Here is a 20,457-nt window from a genome sequence, read left to right on the forward strand (position 1 = left end):
TGTTATTCTCTTACATAAAATAAAACAGAGGAAAAAAGGGTAAGGTTAGCTGTCCTGTTGTTGTTTTGTTACGTAATGTAGGTTATACATCAGCACTTTGCTTTCCTTTTATGTTTCAGTGTCATTTTGAAAACTGGGGACACAAGATGTGCTACAGGAAAAGATGTGTTTCTCAGTCTGTTGAAAACACTCCACTTGATAGTAGGAGAAGCTAGTCTTAAGTGAAATTCAGTGGTTGTGTGTATTAAGGAGAGATACAGTCACTCAAGTTGTAACATTGATTCTAGTTTTTAAGTGTTAGTGAGGGAAAACACTTCTGCGTACACTTCATCTCTGCTCAGATAAATCATCTGACAGCTGAGTGACCTATTTCACTCCATCTCTTTTCATCCACCCTGTGGTGGCTTCCTCACTGGACTGTCCCATGGAGACAGACACTGTTGTCAGACATTGCTTGAAGGAGGAAATTCTCCTCTGGGTTGCAGAATGTCAATGCCAGCCATGAGGTGGACCAGCTTGGTACAAAAGAGGTACCTTTGCACACTGCTTCAGCTCAGTCTGGATGTTACACTTTCAGCTGGATTGTCTGCAGATAGAAGAAAAACTGGGTCTGCAATTTGTCCTGGCTGTAATCAAAAGCCACTAAGGTGCCCTCCAAGCAGGCAGTTCCTCCCACTTTGATTTTCCTCCTAATATTTTTCCATTATCAGCCAAATTGGGGGTTAAATATCCTGCTCCCGTTTCATTTTGCAGACACCATCATTGGCTTGGCATGTGTCTGATAGGGAACCTGTTTCTGGCAAGCAGTCTCGCTTCTAGTAGCAAACTTCCTGTGTCCCCTACAAAGGTGGTGGAAAAGACCCAGGTTAGTTTTTCCTAGTCCACCTGACCTTAAGTGCCTCATCAGATTCATGAGAGAAGCACCCCAGCTCCCATACCCAGTGGCACCAGGACAGGGAGCCCTGTGAAGGTGAGTTCAGCTGGCTGGTGCAAGTGCCATGAGTGTACATCTGCTGCAGATTAAAGTGGGTCCTGTAGCTGAAGCATGGCTCTTTGCTGTTCTGTCAATTGAATGCAGAGTTCATTGTTTTTAAAAAAAAGAAATTGTTTATTGTTTCCTCTGGAAGGGCTGGCAGGATGGGGGCTGGGGGTGTTTCTCCTTGTGAGTGGGCACAAGCACGATTGTCCAAAGTCACACTAGCAAGTTCATCATCACAGCTACTGTGGAGCTCAAGTTCAAGGGAGCACAAAGTGATTCATTCCACCTGGCAATATATACAGTGAGTAAAGAGAAATATTTCCTGTACCTAATCCAGACACCAGTTAGGCATCAGTCTGTCTGAATGTGAGCAGACGTACAAATGACAAATGTGTGGAGGAACAGAATAAGCTGGGAAAAAAATGAGAATGTATTTTTCACTCAGTGGTTAGCGCATTTGCTCTGAATACAATCCCAAAACCTAATGAATCAGAAAGTGTAATTGTTACATAGACTAATTTCAAAACAGTACTACTCATTAAAGATTAAGGGAGAGAAAAGGAACATGAGGTTCGGACCTTTTATTGAAATTTTGTCATACTAGGTCCTCGTTGGTAATTTTTTATGGTTTACATTTATTCAGCTCTTCATTCACAGCCTTCTGTCAAGGCTCTCTAATACATATCAAGTACAAACTTCATTAACTGTATTATCTTTCAGCTCTGCTTTATCTGTGATTACCAAGCCAGTGTTTGTCAATTACATTTTAATGTTAGGAAACAAGTTTAAAAAAAACCACAAAAAACATAACATAAAAGCAGCTTGATTTCTATCTGTTTTTTGCATTCAGATTACCGAAGTTTCCTTGCATTTAAATACAGACATGTTAGGTGGTTTGGCTAACTATTAGAGAAAATGAGGGTTATGGGGAGCTCTTTAAGTTCTGGCTATTTAGACTTCCAGAGCTGCCAGGCTGTCTTCTAGAAATGAACTTTATCTCTGGGATGCTCTTTCATTGGCACCTGGTGTCTGAGACTGGGACTGGTGTCTAAGACTCCTTTGCTATTGACAGGTCTCTTCTGTTCTCCCTTCAAGGCACAAATCAAACTGTTTATCTTGACTCTGAGACTATTAGAAATTTGGATGGGTGAGGGACAGGTGCTTTACAAGGAGTTTGTGTTATTCCTTGGTGATCTGTTAGCTCAGCTGATCCCTCTGAGTAGCTCATGTCAAGTTTTTCATTCTGACAACGAGTGGAGAGAGAATGATTAAGTCTGTGTCTTTTTAGAAACCAAAGAGGAAAATTGCAAGAAGAAAAATGTTGAAAATTCTCTCTTTTGGAGTAAACAAAGATAACTTACAGATAGTCACATTTAGCTTTCTCATACTTGGTTAAGAAAGGTCTTGGGGAATCTTGTTCAATTTATGCACTGGCCACAGCGTCCTGCTCCATTATAATATTTTCTGAATTCCTGTGCTGCTGTTGTCCCAGTAAAGGCTAGCTGGTAGATGTAGAGAGCTGTAGCAGATTTCCTTTGTATCCTACCTACGTGGTGGGATCTGTAAAAATTCAATTCTGTAAAAACTCAATTCTGTGTAGTAAACAGTGGATGATCCGAGCATCTTCCCACTGTGTAAGATCTGCGCTCGATCATGATGTAAGAGAGCCATTGCAGCCAGCATTAAGTTCTCCTTCCTGTGGAGAAATATAGTCACACAGTTTGTATCACTCAAACATTGTGGGTCTAGTTAATACTCATAGAATCATAAGTTTGGGTTGCATGGAACCTTAAAGTTCCAACCCTCTGCCATGGGCAGGGACACCTTTTATTAAACTGGGTTGCTGGAAGACTCATCCAACCTGTTCTTGAACACTTCCAGCAGTGGGGCATCTGTAGCTTCTCCAAGCATACTCACAAAAGGGGACAGTTGAAATTTTAGGAAATCAAGAAAGATTTTTTTTTCCTTCTGCTTGGCTTTCATGATCTGTTACAAATCCCATAGGAGCTGTGGTCACAGCAGAGGGTAAGAACCTAAACAAGTTTTTTTGCATCAAGGAAATTCTGCACAGTTGCAGTAATTTTCAGTAGGATAACTTCCTGGCTTGTGCTTTTGTCTGTACCTTATTTCTGATGTTCCTTAATTTGGAAGAAGACAATAAAACAAAAAAGGATCGTAAGGCAAGGAAAATAATTACTAATTCTAGTCAAGGTATATTAAATTCCATAGTGCTCAGACATGACATAAGTGTTCAGAATTTGTATATGAGTGAAATAAAAAACATTCTGGAAGGAAAAGCTATCTAAATGTCAGAAAAAACAAAATGCAAGCTATAAAATCCTGTGAAAAATCTCATAGACCAGAGTGAGATAGATATGCTGTCTTTACTTAGCAAAGAAATCATGGAGGATATGAAAATAGAGAATGAAAATAACACATTTTTACTTGATTCAAAAGCATTATCCATAATAGCATCTGCAATGTGTCTGTAATAATATGGTGTAAATTGAAATTTACATAACAGATTGTTGAAAACAGTCTCTGACTCACAATGTGAAAATGGTGTGCCTCCTGAAGGAAAAGTCAACCAATAGCAGGAGAATTTTGCAGAAGGCCTATTTCTTGTTTCAAGATCCACCCATTTAGCCCCTTTGGAGATTGCATAGTATTCATCTCAGATATGAGCTATGCTGAAAACTTAAATAAGCTGGTCTTGGAAACCTCTGGTATGTTTCTCCTGAATAGACAAGTCATTTTCTCTGGGCTGAATTAAATTCTTATTAATGGTGATAGATTGACAGCCCTAAAAGTTGGAAACCATCTATTTGTTGGATACCCTCTATCTCCCTCAGCTGCATTTAATACTCTCTTCCTATCTTGATTCCTGTCTGTTGAGTAGGAAAACAGTCATTAATTTTACTAAACCAGGAGTAGAATTCCTTCACTGTTGTTTCTATTGTCTCAATGGTCAGGACTTCAACTAAGCAAGAGTCCCCAGTAATATCCAGTCCAAAAATGCTTGGACACTTTGATTCACATGGTGCTGCAGAGCTGAGATCAAACCTGGTTTAGTTCTGATACTTGTCTATAAGGTCTGTGCTCATCGCTCTTCCCTTTCATTTGATGGCTGATGTGCAAGTCAGAGGCCAGTATTATTGGCATTATAGGGCTTTTTTAAGTTTGTTTGAGCTTGCTAAGTCAGATTTTTTAATAGTTCCTTAAATTCCTGTGAAAAGTCTGTCTGTCCAAATGTAGATGACAAGTATAGACCTCTGTTTGAACTTGTTTTCTGTGTTACTGGCATAAAATAGAGAGACCAGTATGTGTGTGATTTTTCTGGGTATTTAGGGTAAAATTGGGATTTTTTTAAGATTGGGACCCTAAAACCACTCAGTTCTCCCTATGGCATATATACTCCTATTTGTGTGTCTGACCTGACAAAGCCAGAGGTAAATATATGTCCAGTCAGAATAATGGCACCCCTGTAATTAACACGTATTTTTTTGCTAGACCACTTCCAACACCATAAGATTCTGGTGTAACCTGCCATAGTTAATGATGAGGCAGTGGGAGTCAATAAAGGGTGAGGAGCAGCAGGATTGCTCTCTCACACATCTCCCTGTTTTATCTAATGTGTTTAACTATCTGAGAAGCTGCAGAGACACTGTGAATGCTTCTTCTGTTCCTCTCCTAAATCCAAGTCCTAATCCAAATTTCAAAAGTACCATTACATGTCTGATACCATTTGTTGTAATTTATAACTACATATGGTTTTTTCAGTTCTGAGGTCTCTAATTAGTGAATAAATAGGGATTAATTTCTCGTTATGTAGAAGTCTGGTAAGTATTAGACTGATAGGATAGACACTCTTTTCAGATAAGGCATCACTAAAGTGTTGTGTACTACAGAATCACAGAATGGGTGATGCTGGAAGGGACCACAGCAGGTCATCTGGTCCAAACTTCCTGCTCTAGGAGGGTCGTCCCAGAGCACATTGCACACAATTGGATCCAGACAGTTCTCAGATATCTCCAGTGAGGGAGACTCCTCCACCTCTCTGGGCAGTCTGTTCCAGTGAACAGTATTAATGACTTTTGAGCATGAACCCACTCAAAGTAGAGAGAGATATGTGTCCTGTTTCTCATATGCGGTGTGCTATACTGTCAATCTCCCTCCAGTTCCATCAAATACTTTAGTTTTCTTCATTTCCAAAAAACAATAAAAAAAATGCTTTATGGTTATCTAAAAAAAGTAAAAATAGAGATATGATCAGCATTTGCTTCATCTTTCCTGGGTGTTTGTCTTCCTCAGTCTGCATCCCTCAGTCTCTTGGCTAAGAAATACTCTGAGTTTTACTCAAAGTAGCCATACAACTGATCTTTAACATCTTCATTCATTTTTTGTTGTTTCATTTTCCTGACACCGTAGATTTTATGCCACATGCATTTTTTACTCAGTTTGAGTACATTTCTAACAGTACAAACTACTGGATTTTGTTAAATTGTATAACCCTGACATGCTTTTATGGCTTTCACCAAACCCAATCTGTGATTAAATGTATTCTTTGTCTTCTTCTTGACTTAACTATTGAAAGTTCTCAGGCAAAACGGGCAGAACAAACTTCTCTGGGAGCTGTATATCCATCATAAACTAGCTCTAACATGTTATCTATCCAGACTGGTTGTATTTTTCATGCTTTATCACAAATCAGTGCCACAGATAGATTGCAGTTTGCAACCTGCAGTTGTTCATCGGAGTTAACTTGGCTGTCAGGACAGCCTTTCTGCAGTGCTTTAAACTTTCATAACTTTTGTGCATGAGACTGAACTATTTTTCTAGCTGGTTCAGGGATCAGTGCTGTGGTATTAGAACATGTGAAACAAGGCTGTGTTACCCTTTTGATTTTCATTTAGGATGTGTGACACCCCAGCCTTCATACTTTTTAGAAGTGTCTGCACATAGATTAACCCAGTATGGAACTACTCAAATCATGAACCTTAAAAGTATTTTACTTATGTTTTAGATCATCCTCCAAATATTCAAAATCATTCAAGACTTCGAACTCCACCTCCTCCAATATCACATGCTCACACCCCAAATCAGCATCACGCAGCCTCCATCAATTCCCTGAACAGAGGGAACTTCACTCCACGCAGCAACCCTAGCCCAGCTCCTACGGACCACTCTCTCTCTGGAGAACAACCAGCCACTACTCAAGAGCCAGCCCATGCTCAGGACAACTGGTTACTCAACAGTAACATCCCACTGGAGACAAGGTAGGTCACTTTCTTTAGCACTTACAATGTTCTGACTCTGTGTGCTCAGGATGTTATGGACAATACACACATCTGCATAGCCACCTAGTTTGTGAACTGGTGTTTGACTTATGCATTTTGCATTGTATTTATTATTCCTTGTGTCTTTTTATTTGGACTAGGAGAAGAGGAAATTGCTCTTCTTTCATAAACTAAAAATGTTGTCTTTAACAGCTGTTTATAAGGTTATTTTCCTCATGTATAATTGGAATCAGGATCATAGATTAAAATGTTCTTGGTTTTCTTTCTTTTATTTTCCTTTAATGTCTTTTCTTCCTATGTAGTAGGATAAATCAATATCCTATTTAAAAAACTGAAATCAGTCACTATATTGAAAAGATTTAGCCTTGTAACTGTGCCTCATCAAGCAGTTCTTTCATAGTACATAATTCAGGAAAGGTTGATCTTGTATCACCTAATGTAGAGAGGTCAGCTGCTGCCCTTTTCAACATTGCTCCAAAAGCATGAAACACTGGATAGCCCAGCATCAGCCATCTAATGGTGTTTCCATTTAGCTCTCAAATTCTTTTCCACCTATGCAACAGCTGAAGGATGTAACAAGGATGTACCAAGTTCTTGTAGCACATAGCTTTGTTCAGGTTCTGTGTAGGTTCTGGAAAAGAGAACTCTCACACTCCCTCAGCCTCAGTCCTCCTATCTGATGGTGAGTGCATCTACTTGCAGTCCCAGTTGCTTTCTCCAGAGGTTTTGCTTCACTATTTCCTTTGCCACCGAGCAGCCACTGGGGATGCTGGAGTCATTAGCTCCCATACATGGTGTCTGTTTTAGTCTGCAAAGGAGTCTTCCAAGCCTAAAACATGGTGCACTGTCTTTGTCTAACCTTCTCAAACCAACAAGATTTTAGACAGCAAAAATCATACAATAAATGAAAACTGAGACAGGGCCCAAATTTTTAACATCACTGCCTGCAGGAATCTCATTGAGAGGCAGCAATAGTTGTAGCTGTATCATGGGACAAGTTGTACCCAGTTTTGCAAACTTCTGCTAAGAGAATGTTTTTTTAAAAATGAGCACATCTGTCAGTCTTTCTGAGAATGAGCTATATCTGCTGGCCTTCTGAAACTTCCAAAACAACCTGAATATCACATTTTGTGGCATTTAAAGATAATTAATTTCTCTGTGACTGCTTGATTAAAAAGACTCAACTAAGAACCTGGATCCAAAAGATTAAGACAAAATTATAAGCAAATAATGCAGTTGTGATTTGGCAACAGTTTTAGTAATTATATTGTGTTAGTAATTCTCAAGCACAAATACCAAAGCATTGAGTTTCATGTGATAATTCTTATTAAAATTAGATTAAAAAATACTTAGGTCCTACTCCTGCAGCTTTTTTTGTGATAATCCTCTATAATTCTGAAGGAAGTCCTGTACCTTTTCCTAGCCAGGTGGTGAATTCTTTATAGAAGAGATAATACACTGTTTTAGTAGTGCAAAATCTTAAAGGCTGTCCTCATTTATTCTCTGAGAAATCATTGTGGATGAAAATTTTTCAAGATCTGAAGCAGACTGCTCTTGTTGCAAGCTGGATTGGTCATGTTATTGCTGTTAATCAGACTGGCAGTTGGAGGTCTACCTGCACAAAGAGCTCTTCCTGCATCACTTGATGATTTCACTCTAGCATCACACATCAGTCACATTTGTACTTGGTCCTCAGTCTAATAATTTTATTAATTTGGTAGAAAACGGGTCATTTCAAGACTGATGGTGAGGCTTTTGACACACTGGTTGAAATGGTGTAATTTCACCCAGTGTTTCTTTTTGACAACAAGCATGTTGGAAAATATGCAATTTTGTGCCAACAGCAAATGAGCACTACTCACTGTTCCTTCACTTACACAACATTAGGAAAATAAAATGTGTTATAACAGTGTCATAAAGAGAGTAGGCTGAACTGCATAGATGATCAGTGTATCTGGATTAACTTCCACTCTGACAGTCAGCTCTTCTGGCATGCAGAGGTCTTCCATTTCCTTCAGTGGGAATTGTGTAGACATAAAAGACCAGGCTTCAGAGCTTTTTAGCAAACTTGGATGCCCAATTCAGCCTCTTCCATGAGACTGATCTTCCCCATCTTCTCCACTGCAAAGATTTTTAGAGCCAAATAAAAAGACCATCACCTATGAGAATAAAATGTCCAATATGTAGAAATATAAATCCTGGCCAAGAGACATTAATCCAAGAATAAAGATTTTTGAAGTTAGGAGATTATGGTAATCTCATATCAAAAATGGAATTCTATTTCCATTGGGTTTTTTTAATCCCATATTAGTCAACAGAGAGAGAACACAAGAAGAAAAAAGCTGCATCTTTTAAACTAGCATTGTCACAGGCTGTGGAATGTGCCTGCAGTTACAGAATTTAACCAGTTTAAAGTGGCTTGATTTTGACTGCCATGGACTCCAGGCAGTTTTCAGAACTGGGAATTCAGACTGGTTTGTCACTGTCTGGAAATTTCTAAATTGTAAGGCAAGGGCAAGCAGAGATGTGCAGCACAAATATACAACTGACAGGATAAGCATATCTGAGAATTTTGTATGTTGCAAGAGGAAGAGCCCCTCCTCTTCTCTCCCTCCTTTTCATTAGTTTCCCTTTACTCCCTTTTCTCTGTTTCTCCTTTCTCCTTTTTCTTTTCCTGTCTGCTCCCTTTTTTGTTGCTTTAAAAGCCATGTATTATCAGGGTTGTGATGAGAAGATCTTTGCTCAGCAGTCACTCCTGACAGGTAAGTTCCCCCCATATTTATTCCTCAGTCTTCTTCCTTCTGTGGCCTCCTTTCTGTTCCTTTACATGAGACTTTGTGGGAGCAAACAAATGCCAACTAGATGGACGTTTAGTTGACAAATCGACAGTTTTCAGGAGATTTCCATTTCCAGGAAATTTCATGTGGTAATCATGTAAGGTCAGATTTCTCCCACCACTACTGCTAATGAGAAAGGAGAGTTTTTTGTAACTAGCCAGCGATTTACAGGTAATCTCCAAGGGATCAGGCTCCGTGAGCATTCCATGAGGAAGACAGTCATGCATCAGTCTCTGAGGTGACCCAGCGACCTGTCTGTTACAAATGCATACATTATGAGATTGTGTAACCCTCCCCTCCTCTGTTCTATTGACAATCCACAACTGAAATTCATGGAACCAATTTGACATGGATTTTAACTAACGATGAACTTTTATTGATTGGTGTGTTGCTAGGTGCCTTGCCTCTTACCCATTAAATGCTCAGTGCATGCACATATGCTGCTTCTTTTTGCATTGAACTCAACATCCAGTCTTTCCTGCATTCCCAGGGAATGTAAGGAAGCCACAAACACTTGGGGATGGATTGATGTCTCAAGTGCTATGGCACACAGCTCATGCATGTTGATCCACTTTACTCCACAGCTATGAATAGGAGTTACTTCACTTTCATTCAGATCAAGGAGTAGATCTGTTCTGTCGAAGCAGCCCAAAGGCCTCCAAAAGCAGGAGTTGAGCTAAACAAGTGCTGGCATTAGCAGCCGGAAGAGGAGGCAGTAGAAATGAAAATTAGGTTTGAGAACATTTTAGAAGAAACAGTATCGAGGTTTGTATAATGTGACAGGGCTGGTTTCTCTTGGTTTAGCATGTTACCTGAATCCAGTTTCTTTGACAGGAATTGTTTGAGTTCATGTTACTTACATGCTCTAGGCTCTTAATCCTGCATAAGTGATAAAATGTCACAATGCTGTTATTTTTTTTTACTAGTTTTTGCCAGGGGATTTATTCACATTCATGCTTAGATTCAGTTTTGATGCTGAAAACAGACATCGGCAAAATCAGGACTGTATTTTGTTTTAAAAAACAAGGGAAGAATGTTCTTTTACCAGGTCTTGACAAACAAGCCCAAATGTGAGAAAGACACAGTTTGTTCCCAGCTGTGCCTCTGAGTTAATTCTTTATGTTCCTGCTATTCTCCTCAAAAAGTACAAAACAGTTTAGCATTTGTAGGTCAAAATGTGACTTATAAAAGACCATGCTGGGAGGACAAATACTGCAAAGTATTGCTGCTGTGTGCAGTGTCAGTCCCAAGCATTTGCATGTCCAGGCCCTAAGTATCTTGCTTATTGCCTGTATTTTCCAGATTATAGCCAAGACTCTGGTGTTGAAATTTGGGTTACAGCTTAACCTGTTTCTGGCTTATATCTGCTTATCACCAAGAGACTTTCATTTGGAATACTCATATTGAGCAAAAGTCACATTTTGAAAATTTACATTTTACTCTATTTAGTGAGTTATTATTCAACAAGGGAAATAAATTAATCGAATTGGAAACTAAAAAGTCCTCAAATCCAAAAATGAAACTAAAGCAAAGGAGTGCCAGATTTTTGCTGGAAATCCATAAGAAAGTTAGATGCAAGAGTGCTACCAAGGTACTGGCCACAGTGGGATAGAGATACTGTGCTGTCCCTTTTCAGAGTTAGAGTAACACAGGTGCAGGAGTATAACCAGACTACAGCTGGGCTGGATTGAAATCTGGTCCTTTGGATCCAGGAGTTTGGAAGGTTTCATGTGTCAGTGGCAATAAATAATGTGCATTGAACAAAGACATCCACTTTTTTGATACATGCACATGGGCGTGTGTGCTTGTATGTGTGTATATGCATATATATAGTGTATATATAAAGAAATGAACATTTTAAAAATCTATATATGTATATGTGTAGCATCTTATACATATAAATATATGGTCCATCATTCTAATTCCATGCACAACTGCACTATAACCATTGTGGTTTATAAGATCACACTTCATATATGCATGACTCACTGGCTTCATTCATGTTTCCATATGTATGTAGAAACATAGCAAAGCAGACATTCCTAGAGACATTGCAGGACAACCTCATTGAGATGGACATTCTCACCTCCTCCCGACATGACGGTGCTTACAATGATGGGTATGTGACACTTATGTGGTCTTCCTGTTTACTGTACAGTCATTATGATCTTTGCATGAAAGCATTTGGTCACACCAGTGATGTTTAAGGGCAACACCATTGCTGACCTCTTCCGATATGACTTTAAAAAATGAATTTCTGGGGCTTAGAGCATTGTGTCCTGTACATATTAATGGAAAACTCATTAATATGCTAGTGAGCCCCTGCATGCCATTTGCTTTTTATCCCCTTATTGTTTTGAAAGTCATTTGATTTGTAAGTACCTACAGCAATTTCAACTCCCATATTAATCAAAATTAATTGAATTTTCATAAAAATCTGAAACCTTTATTGTGCTGACAGCCTGGTACTTCACTGTTTAACTGATGTCTTCTGCATACATTATCTGACAAGTGTCTGCTAGTGGTGTATGTCAGCCAAGCCTTGGACTTTGACTTTAACTTTAACATTCTGGCACCTTTATGCGAATTTTGATCACATAACTTTTATTTTATAATGGACTTTTAACTTGATAGTTGGTGCCAAAACTGTTGAATCTTGTGTTGGCATAATTTGGTAGCCATCATTCACACAAGAGCTTATTGGAGTACTTGAGCACCACAGGTGCCTCTTTGCTCAGAACAGATACATCCCTATCTAAAGAAATACTTTTCAAAAAGGGGATAGTATCTGACTTATTGTAATTTTTTTCTTTTTTTTTGTAAAGCATTAGTAGAAATAAAAAATAAAGAATCTTTCTCTAATGCTCAGCAGTCATGCTTAGAGTACCAGTAGAACCATGGCTGTATTATTACAGACACCTATTTTGGATAGTTATGTTACATTTTCCTGCATGAATTGGTGGCTTTTCTGCACTATGATGTTTCTGCATGTGATGTTTCCCCCATCACTGCACAAGTAACTTCATGGGGAAAATAGAGTCACTTCTTCATCTGGTATTAGCCACTGACTGAATCCCACAAATCCATGCTGATTGCATTTACTCTGGCTGCAAATCTGGCCCCATAAGCCATGGCAGAATGTGCAAAGGGCACTGGGGCTGTTTCTCAGTCCTCACAAGCTGCATTTTTGTTTTACAGAAGCATGGTGGTAGATTAGTCCACTCCATTTCCCTGGTTTCATTCCCAGAATCTGAATGCCTTTTACAGCATGATGTCCCACCTAAATCAGGTTTTTCATTTAGTATTCCCATGGACAGAAGTTCCATTGGGACATTTCATTTCAGAAACTCATGGGCTTCAGTGTGTTCTTTTCATGCTGACTTCCATGAGTGTCACCCAAGGTGCTCATGGGCTGGCTCTCAGGCTGCGTTTGTCATAATGGGCAAATATGGTGCCTCCCAATGTGTCACTGGACAGGAAATGCTGTTGCCTTTGACAGTAATTCACACTTTTATTTTAAAAGTAGCCTTCAATCCAAGGTGCACTGGACTGCTTTGTGGAAGCAGGTGCTTCTCCCCACTGGCAACACACAGCACTTTGATGCTTTTAGCCACACCATTGTCTGACACTTAAATTTGCTGAATGGGGACAGTGTGAATATTCCCCTCTGTGACAATTTGGGTGCTATGTAATGGCTTAAGCTCCTTTTCCCCATCTCCATTCACCAATGCCACACAAAAAACGCTCTCATGCAGTGATCAATAAATTGATAAACGCCCTCCCTTCTTTAATCTGACCTCCGCTCCTCTTCAGCCTCCGTAGGACATTTCTGCGGGAGTGCGAGCAGGCTCCCAGTTCTGCCCGTACCACCAGTCTGTCGTAGCTGTGCTTGGGGTTTTCATCTCACTCTAACGCCAGCTCTTCCACAGAGGGGACTCCTGCCCTTGAAGAGTTCTCTGTGGCATTGTTGGCACTTTGATTTTTTTTGTTTGGTTTTGTTTTCTTTTACTCTATGTGACTTGCCTTTGATTTTTATTCTTCTCTTTTGTGCATGCCATCCATGTCTGTAGCCAGCATTGTGTGGAGCTGCTTTCCTCGTCCTGGCAGCAGTCACCATTCTCCCACCCCACGCCTCCCTCAGCATCGATTTGTGTGAGAAGTCACTTGCTGTTGGTCTTTCTTCCCTCAGGCACTTCCTGTTCAAACCTGGAGGCACTTCTCCCCTTTTTTGTACAACGTCGCCGGGATATCCCCTGACGTCCAGCACTGTGTACTCGCCTCCCCCTAGGCCCCTTCCCAGAAGTACCTTTTCTAGGCCTGCCTTTAACCTGAAGAAACCCTATAAGTACTGTAACTGGAAATGTGCTGCTCTGAGTGCCATTGTCATCTCAGTCACGCTGGTGATCCTGCTGGCCTATTTCATAGGTAAGCTTGTTGCTGTTTGTTTTTCTTTCTTTTATTTCATTTCTCTACAAACCCTCCCGTACTGCTAATGTTTGGGAAACAGAGGGTCAAGGCTGTGGTGCAAAGTGATGGGTAAATAAGGCATCTGTTGACTTGTTTGTGTTGCAGTGTTGTGGTAGGGAGCTTAACACCTGTCATAAAGCTAGAAGGGCTTAGTAAAACATGAGTCATATGAGGGAGTTTTATTCCCTTCAATATCATGGACTGTTTACATTCTGCAGAGAAAAGTGTACCTGGAATGAGGGAAAGAAACCAGGGTTTCTCTAATCATCCCATTAAAACAGGATGTCCCAATCACATCCAGGTCCCTCAGTGCTGACTTTGGTGGGACAGGTCAGAACCAAGATACTGGTACACAAAAATGTGGTTTAATTCCAGCATTTGGTGACACACCCATTTCAGTGACATTTAACTAATTATATTGGAGTTGACAGAGTGACCAGGAGGATGGAGAAGGACTGGGTTGAGATTGTGGTTCATCAGGGCCTTTTTAGAGTAGGTGCTGCTCGTGATATTTGCATCTTGTGTGGAAAAGCAGTGGATTTTTCTTTAACTGTGCATGATCTGAATTTCTTTGTTTTATGCAGCTGTCAGTGTTCATTGCAAAAAAGCATTCTTTTTGTGTGCTGCAGAAGTAATTGAACTGCTAGAAGTGAAAACTGTATTTTTAAGCCTGTAAAGCTGGAATGTTACCATTACTTTTTCTTCAGTTCTGTTTGATATGTGTGTTATAAATGTCTTTAAAAAGTCCATTCCTAGCCTTCTATGTTAAACTGTCTGTGGTGCAAACTCCAGTTGTCAGACACTTTTAGATGTGATCATGGGTAAAAGAGCCCATTTCTCATGGCTCAAATGAGTCTTTTTGATTTTGCTGTGACTTCCTGTACGCTAATGATCTATAAAAGGTTGTGGTTAGAATTACAAATCTTAGTCTGGATCAAAAGATTTTGCTTTCATTTTACATGAATATGATTAGCACCACCACAAAGGATTGCTTTTACTGTGTTCCTTTTATATACACTTCTTTAATGACTGATACTTTTCCACTTCTGCCTTGCATCATACTCTGGTCACTTTTATGTCTCCTGTAAGAGAAACAGGAATGATTAATTAACCAACATTAAATCAGCAGCAGTTTGATGAAATAAGCAGTCAGTTTTCATCATTTGCTATGTACATTTAGAGTCACCTTTCTCATTTGTCTGGTATTCTCCTTATGTCCTGAACATGGTTCCTTTGGACATAATCTCCGTGTATCAGAGGAGAAAGGAGAATCATTTCAGCTCAGCATAGCAGTGCCAGTTCATTCTGGAGGAGGAGGAGGAGGTGTGTGCTGGTTGATAGATGGAGAGGAGTTTGTTTGCTGCTTTCCAACTCAGAACACTATCTCAGAGTTCACAAAAGATCACATGCCTGCTTAAAACCACAGTTAATGTTGTTAAAAGGAAGGTCCAGTGAATGCCCTCCCATCCTTTTTATCCTCTCCATTGAGGTGAATTCCCTGGCATTTGCCAGACACCACAGAGGGCTGGCAAGGTTCCAGAAATGCTGAGCAGGTTGAACCACTGTAATTAAGGGTCATAATTACTAATTTCTAAAGGAACTACCAATTATTAAAAATCAAATCCAACAGTTCAGTTCAGCATAAACATATTTAGCAAAGATTGTCTCTACCAGACCCAGTGTTCTGATCAACGAGAAAAAAGGCAGATATTTAATTAGATTTTGATGAAAAATTGTGTTTAATTTGAAGTATAATCAATTATTAATTACTGTAATGAGCAATTCTGGCGGGGTTTACTAATTAACTCATTTAAAAATTATGAATAACCTTTTCATTTGTAATTATTTTTTACATCCTGTCAAGTTGCAGATGAGAATTGTATCACCTAACCCAAAAGAAAAGAAATGGATGAGACAGTCAAAATGTACTTTCACTAAGTTAAACAGACATTTTGCATTTTGATATGAACTACGTAATTCTTAACAGGAACTTTTTTATTATTCCAAGTAACCTGGTCTGTTTGCAAACAAATTACTGTTTTTCCTCCAATTTTGGGCTTTCTTCCCCCTGCATTTTCTTACAGATAATTTTTCCCATGTAAGCAGTACCTTGCTCTTTTAAATGCCATGGGGACAGTCTGAGTGGTAAGGTATAACTTAGTAATGAGTAAAAGGTCTAATCTGTGTAACAGTCTGAGTATTGGGAACTTGACTGCTTTCCATCTGCTCTTGTTAGTTAAAATGGAAGTTATCTTTTAATGACCATTTTCATTCTCCAGAGCAAACTGAGGTTATTGAAAAGATTCCCATTTAAGTGAGTGGACCTTAGGTTGGGTCCCACTGCAGCAGCTTGGCATTTAATCTGGTTTTTTTGTACACTGGTAAGATAATGGAAATACTTCAGAGTGGTATATAGGCCTTCAGGATGTCCCTCACGTCATCAGGCTTGTCACAGTTTTCTGTTTAAATACTAAAAACTGCCCACTGCAGGCCTTACCTGTGTGTAGAAGTGTGGAGCTAAAGACATATTGGAGACCCTGCTACGGGCAGTACTTCCTGCGTGACAGACGCTCAGGCACAAATGTGGTGGGTGCCCATCTGAGGCTGGCAGGGCTTCATGGAAACAGCAAGGCACTGGTCATTTCTGAAGTTTTTTGCTGAAGCCAGTTTCTTTTTGAAATTCACCTGGAGAACTTCTTAAATCATTTGTTTGAGGCTAAAAGGCAGTTTCTATTATTTCATGTAAGTCTTTTTGACATTTAGCAGCCTGAGGTTCATTTATCTTGCTGGGCTGTTTCAAAGTGAGGAGAGGAGACATAAATAGGTGTCCATGGCAGCTGAATGGCTGCTGTCATGTGTCAACACTGTGATCAAGGGGAAGGTTTTACAGTGCTGAGTCACTGGTCTGGAGAGATAATGACCAAAAAAATATAACAGAGTGTATTAAACACCAGAAGCTGATTTTCATTTGAATTAACCAGCTTTTGATTGACTTGTTGCCCCTTTTCAAAGAGTCAGACACCATACTAAGGCAGTGGTGACAGTGCCCATCAGTGGTTTGCGCACACAGAGCTTATGCAAATCCCACGAGCTCCACAGAAGTTTGTCTCATGCCATGAGAACACCAAGGAAAAAAGTACAATCAGGGCTGCAACATTAAAGTGATGGAACCATTGAAATCAAAGACCTCTCCTGAGCAGCTCAGAACTGCCCTGCAAATTTGCTATTCCAGGAGTTCCTGAAGAGACGTGACTTTAAAATTTAATTCCCTATTTTAGGATTGTCCATTCAATGGACAGCTAGACAAGAAAAATTTTCCTGGCTTTTGCTGGGATTTGGTGGGGTCCGTATAGCATCATTGAGTTCTGCCTTGGAGGGCTAATTTCTAGCAAGATTCTAATGGCAGATAGAATCTCACAAGCTGTGTTGCTATGCTAATACTTTGCCAGCAGTTCCTGTACCTTATAGATGCCAGACCTGCTAGCAGAGCATTGTAAAGGGTCTCTGACATTGCTGTACTGCTTGGGAGGAAGTTTAGAAACAGAAAATACCTGTTTGATTGTCCAGATCTCCATGCCCAGCAGCTGTTTGGCTAGGTCTGTGGAACAGTTTCTGAATTAATTAGTGATGGAGAATGGTTTCTGGCTGTTTAAACAGAAGTTATTATCCTCCCCCTGATGTAGATTCCAGACTAGATGGAAGTGCAATTTGATGGTGTTAGGCACTTGCAATTTTCCTATACTTAAGCATGTGCTGCGGTTGCATTGCATGAACAGCAAGAAAGATGGGCATTTGATTTAGATTAAAGCTAGGGCTGGAAAATATATTATGAAGCCAAAACAGTCATTCCTTTTTATTGGAGTCAAGAGCTCTCTACTTTTCAGCTCTGTGTTCATTTGAAGTCTGTACAGATGCAGCTTCACTTGAAGAACAGTGTTGCTTGCTGCAGGCAAAATGCTTTGACAGTAAACGTGTGCTAGGACTATGATGTGTTTTATAAAGCGTCTTTCTTTTTATTGTCTAAGAATCACCCCGAAAGCTAACTTTAGCTCTGTTTGTCCATGATTCTTTGATGCTATGGAGCAAATCCAATTTAAAGCAGCTCTCCAAAGCTCTTAGAAATCTAATTAGTTAGCAATGGATGTATAGTGTACCAATTACCATGGTGTTTACATAGTAAGAGATCAATAGGGAAAGTTGCTAATGCTTAATTATTAAACTTGATCCATATCTATTAATCCTACATTTATACCTTGATATTAAGGTTATAAATAAATATAAAGCAATTTATTAACCTGCCAACAGGCTACTTTCACTTTCTGCTTTAATATTTATTTTCTGATCCCAGATTAAGTTCTATTTTGCTACTCTTGACATTTGTTCTTTTGATTTACAAGGATTTTAAATCAAAATCTTTGAATGTTTTTTTATTTCCATCTTGTCTTTGATAAAAGGCAGAAATGGGAGCTAAACAATCTGTTCTAGGAAAGCCTTTATGTTATGAAGTCAATCTGTTACCTCAAAAAGAGCTTTGAGGTCCTTTTTGGGTTCCTTCATATCTTCACAAAATCACTGTGTTCTGTTCACTCAGTAACTGCAAACTCATTTACTTCATTTTACTCTTAATCAATAAAAGTGTCAGATCCAGTCTAAAAGGTGCTTTAGTATTACCAGTGATATATTTTGTGTATTATAAATGTTTGTGAAACTACATTCCAGGACACTGGTTGAGTTGGACCACCATCACGAACCTGCACTACATTTTTTTCCTGTGTAGTATAACTTGAATATGTGGGGTTTTGGTTTTTTCTATTAAAGCTGGCTCTTATTGTACCAAATGCAGACAAACACTGGTGGGGCAAGAGGGTTAGTGCCTCCATCACTAAGCAGGACAGTTTAGATTACATTTAGCTCTTCCTTTCACACCACTGACATTTAGGAAATATTTGTCTTACTCTTCTCGTGTGCATGCTTCTCTTAAACTGCAGCAACTCCATTTCCTTCAACACTGGTTCAAATGCAGTCAAAAGTCAGTGGCATTGGGCCCAGTGTTTGCAACAGGAGCTGGAAAAATCTGCATGTATTTTTATAAATTCCTGGTTCTGGAAATTGACCTGACTGAAGATAAAATATAAGTTATGACATATCTTAACTCTTCAATCCAGTTTTGAATGATCTTTTTTTGTTGTGTCACAAATTTTGCCCCTGTAGATTTTCTCAGAAAGGCTAAGGCATGAAAATAGTCTCAATCCCATGGAGAGATGCCATCAATTTAAGAGTCTGTCTGACTACTCAAAAATGCATGGAGTTGCAGAAATCTTTTTGCATTTTTTGTTCTGTAGCAGAGAGATGGGAAGGTCACAGGACTCCGTGTTCACCTCAGTCACACTTCACTATGTTAGAGAACCAGCAAGGGCAGCTGCTGTGGTTACAATTTATAAGAGGCTGGTGAGTAGCAGTGAGCTCAGGAAAGCTGCCTCAGGTAATCTGGCAGAATAAACTTTCCCTAGCCATTTCCACAATGAAATAGTGACTCAAATGCTTCTTTACTAGCATTGCCCCACCTCCCTCTCAAATTGCACGCACACATGGAGAGTAATTATTGGAGAAAAGAGAAAGACACAAAATTAAATCAGAGAGTAGGTTTAGATAGACACTGGAGAGAAATTTTTTATTGTGAGAGTGGTGAGGCAGTGGCATAGGTTGCTGGAGATGTGGCTGCCCCATCCCTGAAAGAGGTCAAGGCCAAGTTGGATGGGGCTTTGAGCAACCTGGTCTAGTGGAAGGTGTCCCTGCCCATGGCAGGGTGGTTGGAAACTAGATGGTTTTCTTTTCTTTAAGGTCCCTTCCAACCCAAAGCATTCTAGGATTCTATGTAAATTAAAACTACAGTGGGTTACATTCAGTCTTACATTTGTGCCTGTTTTGTTGTCATTTGCTGCAGCTTTAAGTACATGGTGGTATGAATTATAATGTAGATCTTTTATTTTCTATCACTTGCAAAGTCATCAAGAGCTCTTTGTATTATTAGGTGATTGTGTGCATCTTTTTTTTTTTACTTTGAATTTTCCAGTGTATGTTTGGATAGCAGCTACTCTTAGCTTTATAATTTAGAGCAAAGGAAGTACAAGTGATTTATCCATTATTGTGCCTGAAAATAAAAGTGATAAAGGTAGAAGATGCCACTTTAAATTTATTCTTGTGAAGATCAATTCATTCAGATGGGTGTTAAAAACCTTGCCATAGAAACTCCATTAAAGAACATTCACTGTTTCAATCTAAATAAGATTTGTAACCTGAACTTAAAAGTGTTGTGATTAGAGAAATGATGGATAGGCATTTGAAAGAATCACAGAATCACTTAGGCTGGAAAAGACCTCTACGATCATTGTGTCCAACCTTCAATGGAACATGACAATGTCAAATAAAATACAGCAAAAAGTGCCATGTCAAGTTGTTTCTTGAGCACCACCTCCCTGGGCAGTCCATTTCATTGCTTAACAACCCTTTCCATGAAGAAATTCTTCTGTTGTCCAGCCTGCACCTCCTCTGGCACAGCTTGAGACTGTGTCCTCTTGTCCTGTCACTTGCTGCCTGGGTAAAGAAGCTGACCCCCCCCAAGCTCCTTTCAGGTGGCTGTAAAGAGCAATAAGGCCCCCATTTGAGTCTCCTTTTCTCCAGGATAAACACCTCAGCTCCCTCAGCCACTCTTTGTAGGACTTACTCTCTAGACCCTTCACAGGCTTCCTTTCCCTTTTTGGACTCAAAGGAGAGACACTTCTGCAAGAAAATATTACTGAAAAAGTGGAGCAGAAGATATTGCAGACCTGCTTATTTTGCCAGACTTGCCCAGTCTGTGGAAACTGGGAAGTACTAA

General features: G+C 39.6%; 1 protein-coding gene across 14 annotated transcripts in view; it reads left to right on the forward strand.

The window, feature by feature from the left end:
- The window catches only part of TENM4 (teneurin transmembrane protein 4), a 1,543,936-nt gene that overhangs the window by 1,330,957 nt on the left and 192,522 nt on the right, over positions 1-20,457 (forward strand). For 9 of the 14 annotated variants that reach the window (XM_077174070.1, XM_077174074.1, XM_077174077.1 and 6 more), the window contains 3 exons: positions 6,003-6,255; positions 11,134-11,232; positions 13,303-13,538. In XM_077174070.1, coding sequence (XP_077030185.1) covers positions 6,003-6,255; positions 11,134-11,232; positions 13,303-13,538 — 588 coding nt within the window. The remainder of the gene's footprint in view (positions 1-6,002; positions 6,256-11,133; positions 11,233-13,302; positions 13,539-20,457) is intronic. The other 5 variants (XM_077174078.1, XM_077174079.1, XM_077174083.1 and 2 more) reach the window with 1 other exon arrangement.

The sequence above is a fragment of the Agelaius phoeniceus genome, chromosome 2 (assembly GCF_051311805.1).
Source record: "Agelaius phoeniceus isolate bAgePho1 chromosome 2, bAgePho1.hap1, whole genome shotgun sequence".
NCBI lineage: Eukaryota > Metazoa > Chordata > Aves > Passeriformes > Icteridae > Agelaius > Agelaius phoeniceus.